At 38.5% G+C, this 14179-nt stretch overlaps 1 protein-coding gene across 2 annotated transcripts in view; it reads right to left on the bottom strand.

Moving 5' to 3' along the window:
• SNX25 (sorting nexin 25) overlaps positions 1–7947 on the bottom strand; it is a 77156-nt gene extending 69209 nt beyond the window's left edge. For both annotated transcript variants that reach the window (XM_072406139.1, XM_072406140.1), the window contains exon 1: positions 7355–7947. In XM_072406139.1, coding sequence (XP_072262240.1) covers positions 7355–7849 — 495 coding nt within the window. In that variant the 5' untranslated portion in view covers positions 7850–7947. The remainder of the gene's footprint in view (positions 1–7354) is intronic.
• Between the last annotated feature and the right edge of the window lie 6232 nt (positions 7948–14179).

Raw genomic sequence — 14179 nt, 5'->3', positions numbered from 1 at the left:
TAATAATAATAATAATAATAATAATAATAAATGTGCCTCAAGGAAACGTCCATTTGGAATTGGAATCCATCCATTGGAATGCATGGGAATCTCAAACATGGGCTTTTAAAGCCTCAGGTTAAACGCTGGGGAAAACATCCGTGTAGACAAAGCCTATTGTATAGCGCTGCATATTATGTTGGCGCTACATAAATCCTGTTTAATAATCATAATAATAATAATAATAATATTAAATGATAGCCAGCATTATTTAACATACTTTCTATGAGCACAGGCAATCATGCACTAAGAAGTTTATTTTTTATTAAAGGGGAAAATACTGTTTAAAGTCCACAAAAAAAAAATACAGAAAAACTATGGAAACTAAAATGTAATCCTCTGCATTGGAAGTAGGGTTAATTTTTTATATACTGTAACTTATTTGAAGATTTTTCTCTATGCACACAATCCTTTAATATGTTTCTTGTGGTATTTATGTCTATTACTTATTCATGTTCCTAATTATGTCTGCATTCCATAAAAAAAATGAAAAGTACTATTGTGTACAGTAAAGACTGACACTGCCATTCTGGGATAGCAGGTGTGCAGTCAGCACACTGGCTTCCTGGTTAGCAAGGGAGGATTAAAGAGTGAAAACATTCACAGATTGCCCGCGATAGCTTTTCACACAGTAGCTGTGAAAAAGAGGGCAAACTGGAAGTACATCCAGATTTTGCAGAATTGGAGGAAAGAGTTGTGAGAAGTGCCAGTGGGTACTGCAGCTGTTAGACTCAGCTGAAGAAAGTGGGTTGTATGAGGTTATAACCACTGAAAAAGTGCAGCAGAAGGGAAAGTTAATAAAAGTGTCAGGAATCAGACCAGAATGACTATTGGCTACCCCCTCACAATTAATATTATTGTACTCTGGGCACCCAGGACCCTGCCGTCAGCAGCCACTGTAGTACTGGGAGGTACTAGCCATGTCATACTGAAACACCACACAAGACTGCCATTTTTGTTTGATGGTTTGACCTGATTGTCTAGCCATAACAATTGGTCCCTTGTTGTTCAGATGCACATCACCTTTAGGATCTGACATTCTTCTTATTATATCAGACCCTTTGACAGGTAGCATTGTAAAATTCAATGTTATTTACGTCACTTGATGATTTTGATTTGATTTTAAAGCATTGACTTATGAGTACATTGCACCCACTGTATAGCAACAGTCCAACCCAAACCCTAAAACCTGCTGAAAACCCATAAATACCATTTCTAAAATAGGGGATGCGGGAAATTGAGTATGTTACACTATGTACCAGACTGCTTGGAGAATTACTGAACAGGCAGCTGTAGAGTATTTAATCTGCTCTATCAGTTCTGGAATAGCAATAACAAGCAATGATCATTCATAATAGTACAGGCACGTGTTAGTATTCAGAAATCTTATTTACCCACAGCTGTTTTTTTCATTATATTATGGGAGTTAAAATGCTGCATCAACATGTTTTATTCCGGAGATAAAAATCAGGTGTGCTAAAAACATTACTGAGCCTGCATTACATTCCTTACTCCGGTTTTATAAATCATTTATCTCTTATATAACCAACAAAAAAAAAAATTTACACTAAACTATTACTATTCATAAAAAAATAAAATATTGGTATTATTGACTCCTAAAGCTCTATATTTGGAAGCTTTAGTTAAATCTAAAGGAGATTATACAATTAGATTTTAACATAGCAAGCCTTAGCTGCAGATGGATAAAGATAGGAATTTTTCCATGAAATGTTGACTGAGGCGGCAAGCCCTGGCACTTCATTTTCTACAAGTAAGCTGTGTCACAGATCCTGGCAAATCAACCAGAACATATAATAAAATAAGTGGTTTCCTTTACATGGAAGGGCTCAAGAGGTACTCTGCACACTGTATTGTTGTGGTTGTTTGGGTTAAGGTTACTGCGTGTGTTACAACAGGTACCCCTCAAATTAAAAGAATGAGAAATGAGGCAGACATGGTCTAAAAATGCTTGCTGCTCAAATGTTTCTGGTTCCAAAGCATATACCAATGGCATATAATTATTTGGTAGCTAAAGTGTTGGCAGGCAGAGAATCCAGTGGATCAATGTGACAAGTAAGCAATTAACATTTTAGGAGAGGACAGTGATATAATGACAGGTACAATAGTTTTATTAGTTTATCTAGACACCTACATTTCTGGTGTACAGTGCAGACCATAAGTGCAATGCAGCAACGTGTTGATTACAGAGGTGATTGGTGGTCAGCACCCAGCCAGAGGAGGGACTGAAATGTCATACCTCATGATAAAAATGCAGGTTTCCTTTACCTGTTAGGACTTAGATCTTCATTTACATATGTGGGCTCCCTTATGGTGGCCACATACATATAGATACTGAAAAATAGAAAACCAAAAGACCTTTCATGTATTTCAATTTATTGAGCTCCTAATTTAGACTGTCAAGTCAATAAATAGCCTAAATGACTAAATTTTAATATAGAAAAATATCTACCTTTGTGTCAGATAACCAATAATATATACTGATTAAACAAACTTTTTTCAAAAATGCTACATGTATGGCTATCAAAAAAAAAAAAATTGTTAGTTAAAATAATTATCAAATTCACATACAGTAGACTGGGTTAAGATGTCTGGAAGGGTTTAGATGTGCAGCCCAAATTAAAATTTCACACCAGTTTCACCTGGACAGGAAGTGATGGGACATCTCAACTGAGACACAAAGAAGTAAAACCTGCAGGAGGCTCTAGTGCTGATAAGATCTGATTTTAAAGGATAAATTGTAGCAGAAGCCAAGAATCCTAACTTTATCTCCCCACAACATTACCATTTTACATTCTGGCCCAAGTTTATTATCTCCGCTGGCCTCAGCTCCTGTGCACCGGACCTTCAGAGATTACAAGCAACAGTTAAGTGTAGGGTCTGCTCTACCCTGGCCATGGTTTTCTAAGAGGCAACCCAAGGTAAAGCCTGCTTACTGTTTGTTATCTAAACTTGGTCAGGTCTGTTTTACAAATGCAGTTTCTCATTTAAGTACCAACGCATGCAGAGCCCTTTTATTTTTTTAATAAATTAATGAAGCAATGAATGAATGAGAACAAAGCCTAGTCACACAATCTGTTAATGACTTGTGATTGGCCTCTCTATCAAGGCTAGGTACACATGTGCAATTGTTCCCGTCTGATAATCGGCTCAGGGCTAATATCAGACGATAATTCTACGCGTGTACAGCGCTTGCCGTCCATCGTCCAAAAGACCATCTTGGTGGATCCACGGGATGGACAACGAACAATCCTAATGGAAGTGAAGGAGGCAGAGAGCACAGCAGGGTGCCGCTCCGTCCTTCTCCATCTCCCTCTCCATAGAGCAGAAAGGTGCTGTATGTACAGCACTCGTTGCTACATCATGCAGTCATTAGTCATTGGAAAGGATCATGAAAGATCTTTTTCAACGACTGATTGCACGTGTACATTTCCTAGTGTTGTGAACAAGTGTTTTTACACGTGATACATGTGATACACGTTTACATGTGATATTATCAGCAAACTCCAAAATATCACAGGCTCTAAACTGCAAAAAAAAATGCAGGTGTAGAGTGCCATAAAAACTAGTGTCCTCCAGGGATCGGGGTTGATCATGTTGATATGACATCATTTTAAATTGAACGGCTTTATTCCTAGCGGTTTACACTTTTATAACACTGAAATTGTATCAGCCTCACATAAAAGAAATTTTTAAAAGTTTGATGTAAAAGTTACAAACACGTTTCCAAAAGTAGAAAAAGTAGTAGTCAAATAAGGGGCATTTCCCTTATCACATTAAAAATATATATATATATACTAAACACCTAACTAAAAAGTTTAAAGATGATGACAAGATCATAAGGTTTAATCCCCACCCAAAAAGCACAACCAATGTGCAAGGGAACACATCAAACATTATGGATGTTTAAGATTCCTAGACCAGTTAAAGCTTTGCAAGAGAACAAAGACTCGAGGAACAGGTTTTTTTTTTCCTAGCCTATGTTTACAAGGTACTTTAACATGAAAAGTGACTGAATGGCCTTGGGAAACAAAACACGGTGTGCAGGTGTCCATTACCTTTACAGGTGCAGAACCTAGAGCACTAGATCTAATGTCTTGATAGTCCAGTGGTAATAATTAACTTATATTGCAACATCCTCATTACCATAGGAGTTTTAAAAATGGGTAAATTACTTGCAGCTTCCTACAACTTGAGCGCAAATTGCTATGAAAACCTAAAAAGGCAGCTCATGTCTGCAGAATTTAAGCAGCAATGTTCTACCAGTTGTAGTAGAATTACCCTTACCATCACCAAGAACATTCCACTCCAGTAAATAATTCCCCTATTACTATGAAACCTTACCATAGCGATTAAATACTAAACAAAGAACAACTATCCTTAAAAGTATTTTGATAACTGTATGTGCATAAAGGTATATTCAGACCTGCTTCTGAAAAATGTGGCTGTTAAGCGCTACTACTAAAGCCTACTTTAGCACAGCTAAAAAAAACTTCCATTTGCAAAAGCCTCTACAGGTTTTTTTAGGCCTTTACAAGTCTATGGAGATGTTTGGATAGCCAAACAACCCTAGGAAGCTACATGGAGCTTCTAAGCAATCGCTTGTAAAAGCCTAAAGCCTGTGTACCAAAAATAAGATAAATTGCATCTTTAGCTATACCTACAGACTTTCACCACATCTAGCACAGCATCAATAATAACGACCAAGAAAGTCAGCAATAAATTACCAACACAGTGTTAAAATAACACTAGAATGCATCCATCAACAAAAAAAAAACATGACTCAAGGACACTATATCAAAGCTATCTGCTCCCTTAGCAGGTTAACATAACAATGCCACTGGTTCATCTGGCACCTCAAACATGCTCCTTCCTTTCCCAAAACATGAAGTCCAGGCACATTAGGTTTTTTTTAACCGATTGAAGAATTAAAATCTAGTACACACTGAAGTCCACATAAAAATCTTTGCCACTGACAGGATAAAACAAAACTGTCACCGGAAGGGCAGAAGCATCTAATGTGATACAAGAAGGAAGTGCCCAATGGTGGAATAACTAGGTCTCCCTAGGGATGGACTATACATATATTTTGATTACAAAGTTTAGACTTGGTAATAGTTTAAAATCTAAATCTTTTGTATTTGAAAAGGGTTTCTGTAAACACTGGCAAAGAAAGGTTTTCTTTAAAGGACCCACAACATCATATGACTGCACACAAAAGTTCAGCACACCAAGGCTGAATCATGCATTGGGAAAGTGATAATAAATTAAATCTCTTGCTCAAGGAAGATACATACATATATATATATATATATATATATATATATACACCTATTTACATTTTGACTAACAACTTACAGATCAAAGTTACACTTTAAAGGGCATTTTAAAAGAGAAGAGGTGATGTACTTAGGGGTCTGAGACTTGTACTCAATTGTAGTAGTGCAGCCTCTGTTGGTTTCTCGTGCGTGTAATACTTCTGGGAGAGTTGGGTGACTATATATCACTATGTTTTGGTATCTTCCTTCAATCCCTATATGAGTGTTGTGTCCTGCGGGGGACATAACGGGTCGAAAGACAAAACCAGCAAGAGAGAATGCGGGGCTCTGTAGCACTAGAACAGCCAGTAGGTATGTGTCACATACTAAAGATGTAAGTGTTTCAATAAAATAGCTGCTATGTTGAAATTATTTGTATGCCCAAAATACACTTGTCTCTGACTCCATAAGATCATCTCACACACACAAAACAAGCAAAGAAAATGTTTGGACATCAGCTGTTCTATGTGTGTAGTAATGTAGGGGTCTACATCAGAGAAGAGAGTCAATATTAGTCTAACCAAGCAGGGCCATACCTTCCATGAATAAATACAGGATTCCAAAGCAGGACATTTGTAGTTCAACAATATAGCATGTTGTTGCCTTTATTTCTAACTGCTCTTACAAAAGTGACCCAAGGGTTTAAAAGATCACATGGGACAGCAAGGTAAACCCTGTCTATTAATAATAATAATAATAATAAAGGAATGAGTGCAAAGCAAAGACGAAGGCTCAGCAGGATGACTGTAGGGGGAGAGGATGCTGACAGTAATCACAAGACTATCCCTAGCACAAGTAACAAAGTGATTTACTCTTCTCTGTGAGGATCATTAACATCTCTCCCTCTCTTTAATCCAAGTATTTGCATAAAACGAGGGCGATGCCAATTCCAACATTATTTTTTTTAGAAATATGATAGGGAAGAAAAGCCAGCTTTCACACCTACAAATGTGTTTTCCCAACTCTGATATAGTATGAACACTGTGCAGAAACCATGAAGGAACTGTTCAGCAACTGTATTATTTTTTACTACGTTGGGAAATATGTGTACGCAGCAAATAAACCAGTGCTCATTATCACTTAGTAGATTACCCCAATGTGACCCAATTCTTGTAAGCTTCAACCAGTCACATTGTACATGTAATGATGCCCAGCCTGTCTGAGATGAAGGATGAGTGTACAGCTTTTGCTATGATACACCATGATTTATAGTTACACCTAATCTGTCATAGCCCTATGGAAGAATAAACACCCTTCACCCATTGTATATTACACTTCTTCATCTCTAAGATTGTAAACTGGTGTCCTCTTCTATCTGTGTCCTTGATATGACTTGTTATATATTCAGTCATCTGCAGCCCCTATTTATTGTATAGTGCTGTATAATACTGTGGTATATTTATAAATAAAACAATATTTTTTTATAAATCTAGACAGATACAATATTCCTATAAGAAGAATGACACAAACCAGCATGGACAGTTCTGATGGTGCATTGGAGGAGGAATCTATGTAAGTGTATATCCTTTGGATGATCTTGTATCTAAATACTTACTAGATACAATCTGCCCTGCCAGGTATACACTGTACAATGACATGATTCCTTGTATTGCTGTATTCTATATTAAACATAATAGAACCATTGAACACAAAGATTTTTACTTGACATGACCTCTAAAGACCTATATCATATTAGATCTCCAAACAAATAATAATCAGAAACACAAAGCTGATAATTCCAATAGGTAAATGACAAGACCAATGAAGTATGTATAACTTGAAAATGAATAATAAAGCAGCTGTGCCATCCTGATCTGCAGCCACATCCATCACAGGGTGACAGCAGGGTGCCCCCTTCGCTACCTATAACAATTCTGGCATTGCAGACCCCCGGTGCCCCTGTGCTGTGAATGATTGCAGCCACTGATAGCTGGGTGCCCCGGGGGGTGGGGGGCATGGAAGTCCCGGGCACTGCTCACCTGTCTGGGGGTCTTGGCTCTGGTGAAGTCCGGCGGTGCAGCGGAGCGTCCCCCCCAGTGCAGGGCACACAGAGCCCCGAGCAGCACAGCGCACAAGGCGCAGCCCAGGTACACGGCGCAGGCCAGCAGCAGCACGGTGAGGCTCAGCTCCGCTCCCGGGGCCCCTCCGGTCTGAGCCTGCTGCTGCCCCACAGGAACGACAGAAAGGAGCAGCAAGACGAACACAGCGGCCAGCATGAGACAGGAGGACGGGGATGGGGAGCTGCGGGCTGCTGGGCTCGCCTGCTTTCCGGGCGGTATTGGGCTCCATGAAACGTTTTTAGAGTCCTCGGTAAAGCTTTTTATCCCGGGGATAAGCTGACAGCACGGCGGAGGGATGCCCGGTGCTCCTCTCTTCCTGCAGCCGGCATGGTTCATCATCTCATTGTCCATCCCGGGATGAGGCTCGCTGTCTTCTGCCCCGCCGGTAGCGCCATGACCCCCATGTATATTCATAGCGCTGCACCATCCCCCGGCAAGCTCAGCCTGCTCATCTCCCCGGGGCTGCAGCGAGCTCCGGGCCGGCTTGGTGTCCGCTCACTCTGCTAGACTCCTCCCCTAATCCCGGGTCCGTTATGTCCCGCCCCCTCCCTGGCTGAGTGCGGGGACTGTGTGCGGCCAATGTGCGCCCCATGGCAACTCAGGGGCGCCCCTACTGGTGGTCTACTGCACAGCCATCCTATCTATCTATCTAATCTATCTATCTATCTATCTAATCTATCTATCTATCTAATCATATCTATCTATCTAATCATATCTATCTATCTAATCATATCTATCTAACCATCTATTTATCTACTTTTATTGGATTGCAAAACTCTTATTGTTTCATTTTCTTTTACAATATTTATTGATTTTCAATGTTCAGACTGGCACCAAGGTTGAGGTGGGATTACTGCTTCTTCATGCCAGTGAACTGCTGCCTTGGGAGATTCTACATGTAGCACAGTAGCTTCACTTCTGCTTGAAGTCAAATCTGCAGATTTTGCTTCTTTACCCTCCTGGGCGGAAACCCTGAGTGTGGCTTGGGGTAAAAAAAAAAAAAAACAGATGATAGTGGTAACTCCAAGCCACACTCAGGGTAGCTAAAAAATAATAAATAAAGACTTACTTGGCCCCACTAGAATCCTCCAGTATCCTGCCCGTCTGATCCCGTCCTCGGGCTGTGTCCTCTTCCTTCAATCTGTCCCCTAGCGAATGCACTGGCGTTCCCCGTGAGTTCCCAGTGCGTGTGGCAGTTGCTAGGAGCACGGCAGCAATTTCAAATTATTTTGTATTGTATTTAATACAAAATAACTGTATTGAATGCAATACAATGGATTTATATGTCTAAAAGTGGTACATTGTCTTTCTTGAAAATGTATTATTATTAGTATATTGTAATAGTATGAGTATAAAAAAATTTGAACCACAAAATCATGTCAAAGTAATCATGTCAAAGTCCAAATAATCATGTTATTATTAATTTGTTTTTTTTTTTTAATGTATTTTTTTATTACTTTACATGATTTTGTGTTTCAAACTTTATTAAATTCATGCTAATATACTGTAAAATACATTTTCATAAAAGAAAAATGTACCGCTTTTAGAAATGAACTGCCCAGTAGGTTAGGAACCCAGTGACCAAGTGGCTGGCAAGGTCTTCCCTTGATCCCAAGATAGATCTGATAAGGGTTCATCTTTGACTCTATCATTTTTTTTTTTTGCATAGCTGTGGGCCTCAGTTATTGGGGTCTAATTATAAAGCAGAGAATCTGACATTGTCAGGTTCACTGCTTTATAAACACATCACCAGAGTAAATCTATCAATGAGAACCCTTTTTTCAATGCGACCACTAAGGGGATTTCTCCTTACATCCACTTTCTTCGTAGTTGAAATGAGGAAATGAGGGGAAACCATCTGGAAGAGATAAAGGTAGCAAAGAGTAAAATACAGGTGTTACAGGTATACGGAGCAAGATAAGCGTCAGCAAGGATAGGTCCCCTGAAGAAGCCAAGAAGCGAAACGCGTTGTATGCGAGACGTTTATCGCGATGTGTCTAATGTATGATGTATGATCCACAATATAATTCACAATATATATTACTAATTTTCCAAAAAAATTATATTAAAAAAAATCCAATGATTATCAGTGCTGGAAAAGATTCATAAAACCATTTTACAAAACAATAAAGGTTGATGTAGATAATCCATCTAACAAATACCTATATATACGGTAGCTAAGTTATATATAAGTTTTCTAGCAAACTTTTTCAAAAAGTTTCCTCTGTTCCTCAGAAGTGCGTCAGAGCTGTCATTATAAGTGTTATCCGTAGCAACGTTTGTTATTTTAACAGAAAGTGTTTCCGGAATTTTGTTGTTAATTCTTCTCTATAGAGTTTTACATTCTGTCTCTTTGTTTTAATAGAGTTGTAGCATTCTCTCCATGGTTTTGTGAAGGTGTACCCCATAAATATGCTTGTATGGAAGACGTCAGGGTTAGGGTTTGAGAAAATGATTTCAATATTTACCATAATCTTCTCTTCCTGATAGTCTTCATAGTTGTATACAGTTCCCAGACAAGAGATTGGAGATCTAATTACCGGGTTGCCCAAGGCTAGATAGGAGTAGTAAATTATCAGGTCCTATGGGGTTAAAAGGCCTAAAGCAACCCATTGGTATGAAGACAAGCTAGGAATGGTACAGTACAAATAAGGGGAAAAAAATCTGCCTGTTTGCCTTTAAAGCAAACACATTTGTATTATAAAATTCACAGATTGAAAGGCAATTGGTTGCTTTAGGCAATAAAAACTTACTATGAACATGGCTTTCATAGGTTGGCCGCTGCTAGGCTAATGTATCAAAGGGGTTCTAACAAAAAATGTCCTTGTTGTTTATAAAAATCATCTACCTTCTATTTTTTTCAGTCTGTTTTTTCAACATGAAACACTCATTTGGTTTAATTGCATGCATGGTGAACAATTGAAGTTATCATAAATTTTATAGCTCTGCATTCCAGTAACTGCTGGTATATACTGTTAGGTCCATAAATATTTGAAGACAACATTTTTTTCTAATTTTGGTTCTGTACAATACCACAATTAGTTTTAAATGAAACAACTCAGATGCAGTTGAACTGCAGACTTGCAGCTTTATTTCAGTGGGTTAAACAAAAAGATTGCATAAAAATGTGAGGCACTAAAGCCTTTTTTAACACAATCACTTCATTTCAGGGGCTCAAAAAGTAATTGGACAAATTAAAAAGCTGAAAGTAAAATGTTCATTTCTAATACTTGATTGAAAACCCTTTGCTGGCAATGACAGGCTGTAGTCTTGAACTCATGGACATCACCAGATGCTGGGTTTACTCCTTTTTAATGCTCTGACAGGCTTTTACTGCAACGGCTTTCAGTTGATGTTTGTGGGCGTTTCTGTCCGAAGTTTAGTCTTCAACAAGAGAAATGCATGCTCAATTGGGTTCAGATCAGGTGACTGACTGAAGAATATTCCACTTCTTTGCTTTAATAAACTCCAGGGTTGCTTTGGCTTTATGTTTGGGTCATTGTCCATCTGTATTATGAAACGCCTCCCAATCAATGTGACTGCATTTAGCTGGATTTGAGCAGACAGTATGTCTCTGAACATCTCAGAATTCATTCAGCTGCTTCTGTCCTGTGTCACATCATGGATAAACACTAGTGTCCCAGTGCCACTGGCAGCCATGCACGCCCAAGCCATCACACTGCCTCCGCCATGTTTTACAGATGATGTGGTATGCTTTGGATCATGAGCTGTTCCATGCCTTCTCCATACTTTTTCTTGCCATCATTCTGGTAAAGGTTGATCTTGCTTTCATCTGTCCAAAGAATGTTTTTACAGAACTGTGCTGGCTTTTTTAGATGTTTTTTTTTTAGCAAAGTCCAATCTAGCCTTTTTATTCTTGAGGCTTATGTGTGGCTTGCACCTTGCAGTGCACCCTCTGTATTTACTTTCATGCAGTCTTCTCTTTATGGTAGACTTGGATATCGATATTCCTACTTCCTGGAGAGTGTTGTTCATTTGGTTGGCTGTTGTGAAGGAGTTTCTCTTCACCATGGAAATGATTCTGCGATCATCCACCACTGTTGTGTTCCATGGACGTCCAGGTCTTTTGGCGTTGCTGAGTTCACCAGTGCTATGTTTCTTTCTCATGATGTATCAAACTGTATATTTGCCATTCCCAATATTGTAGCAATTTCTCGGATGGGTTTTTTCTGTTTTTGCAGCTTAAGGATGGATGGCTTGTTTCACCTGTTTGGAGAGCTCCTTTAACCGCTCCCAAGTTGACCACCTAAAATCAACTCCAGGCCTTTTATCTGCTTAATTGATAATGATATAACGAAGTAATTGCCCACACCAGCCCATGAAATAGCCTTTGAGTCAATTGTCCGATTACTTTTGAGCCCCTGAAATGAAGTGATTTTGTAAAAACTAAAAGCTTTAGTTCCTCACATTTTAATGCAACCTTTTTGTTTAACCCACTGAATTAAAGCTGAATGTCTGCAGTTCAACTGCATCTGAGTTGTTTCATATAAAATTAATTGTGGTAATTTACAGAACCAAAATTAGAAAAAGTTGTCTCTAAATATTTTAGGACCTAACTGTAAATCAGCCACATATAAACTTGTGCTTTACTATTTAAATTGCACTTCCCTAGAAGAGGGAGATTTTTTAGCTGATATATCTAATTGCATTCTGTAATAATCGTATAAATTATTATAAACAGGAGACCACGGTTTCATATTTATCAATGCAGCTATACCAAACCTTTAACCTGCATGCCAAGAATCATGGTTAATAATTCAGTGAGGAATACATATCAGACACAATCTGTCCACTGCCAGGCACAAGGATCAAGTGGCTTGGTCAAAATTATCTAATACTGAATAAGTATGAAGCGGAAGTCAAAAAGCTGCGCTAGGAGGTGATACCACCAATGCTTATTATAGGGGAAGGCTGGTAAATAGTGATTTGGACAATGATAACTAATAGTTCCTCTGATAATGGCTGCATAGTATTTGTATTCAGACCCATATTCTCAATTAAGGATTAAATTGAACCCCCAGGATTTCCATAGGAGTTCCTCAATTTGTGGCTTACTTACCTCCCATTTGATAATGTCTGCATAGTCCTGGGACCAACACCATGTCTTTAGTTGTCTATAAATTGTTATTCTAGCACCCACTGTGTTGGAGAGAGGGGGAGGGGCATTATTTCCTCTGTCCACCAATTTAAAGGGCTTTTCTCTCTCTAACACCTAACAAATTGGTTCTAGCAAAAGTTCCTCAAGATGTGAAAATTATTTTAAGGGGTTCCTCAGGACTGTGTTAAATAGTTGCTTTATCTTATTGGAAATAGTCCTTTCATACATTAGGGTAGATATAACATTTCCTCTGGTGATCAGAGGTAGTAGTTAGGGATAAAATTTAGAGCCAATGCTACCACAGGTGTGAAGTAAATTCTGCAGGATAGACATTTGTGGTGCTAGCAAATATATGTGCAGATATAAACTAAGGTCAGCAGGTTTAGAAAGGCCTCTAACTGGGGTTTAGAATAACCCAAGACTCCCACTAAAAAATGATGGCACAGGGCAGCCATAGTGTGATTATATTGGAAGCTGCTGTGTGGAAAGCTGGCAAACTGCCTAGGGAAAGATAAGGGTCAGTTAGGAAACTGTAACTTAAAAAAAAATTTGGACCTTAGTTACATTTTACTATTGTGAATGATAACATACTTTTTAGTTTGTAAAGCAATGCAGCTTATGAATTATTATTATAATAATAAACAGTAGTTATATAGCACCAACATATTATGCAGCGCTGTAGCAATGTGTAACGAATGACAAATACAGACAGTGACACAGGAGGAGGAGAGGACCTTGCCCCGAAGGGCCTACAATCTAGGAGGTGGGGGAAGTATCACACAATATGAGGGTGGAAATAAAATAGTGGGTGAGTAGTGAGGGTTTTAGAGACAGATACATCCGCATAAAAGTCCTTATAACTGTATGTTGTATTTTTCCTCTTGGCTTCAGATTCATTTATTGAAAACATGGCTTTCAGGATATCAGAAAAGAAAGCCAATCCCCTATATAAAATCTATCTGCTGCTACATTCTAAGTAATTTCCAAACAACAAAAAGAAACTTTCACCTCTAAGGGGACTTTTAAGGTAGCCAACAAGTAGAATATAATAAAAACATATTTATTTTAGTCATATTTTAAAATAGCATGATACTAGTAAATATAAAAGCAAACCTCCAAATGTTCCCATTTATTGCACAATCATCATCCCAAAAGGGCAAAAACATAAACAAATATAGATATCTAGCATATACATATAACTATGATATGGGGGTGTACAACTAAAATGGGGTGTCAATCAGAGGTGAGTACGCTACACATATCCACCGCTACTTAAGTCTAGTAAAAGACGATTCAGGAAGGAGGAAGCTGCAATCATATAGGCATAAATCTCCAGGTAAATTTAGAAAAACTTGGTCAACCCGTGAGTGCTTTAGTATATACGGGTTTTGTTAAAAAAATTTTTTTACAAAAAATGATCAGTCCATTAAAGATGTCAAAATGGTGCCAATAGAAAGACGAACGTCATCGGTCCTCCAAGAGCAATGCGTGGTAATAGTAATGCACTATAGTGAGCTACAATGTGTGTGTCAGAGCTGCATTGTCTAAGTGCATTTGGGTGCCATTTAAACCAGTGGTCACCAACCTTTCGGACCTCATGGATCATAAATTCACGGAATCCAGAC

Source organism: Pyxicephalus adspersus, chromosome 3 (genome assembly GCF_032062135.1).
Source record: "Pyxicephalus adspersus chromosome 3, UCB_Pads_2.0, whole genome shotgun sequence".
Lineage (NCBI taxonomy): Eukaryota > Metazoa > Chordata > Amphibia > Anura > Pyxicephalidae > Pyxicephalus > Pyxicephalus adspersus.
This window is presented reverse-complemented; position numbering and strand designations above follow the sequence as displayed.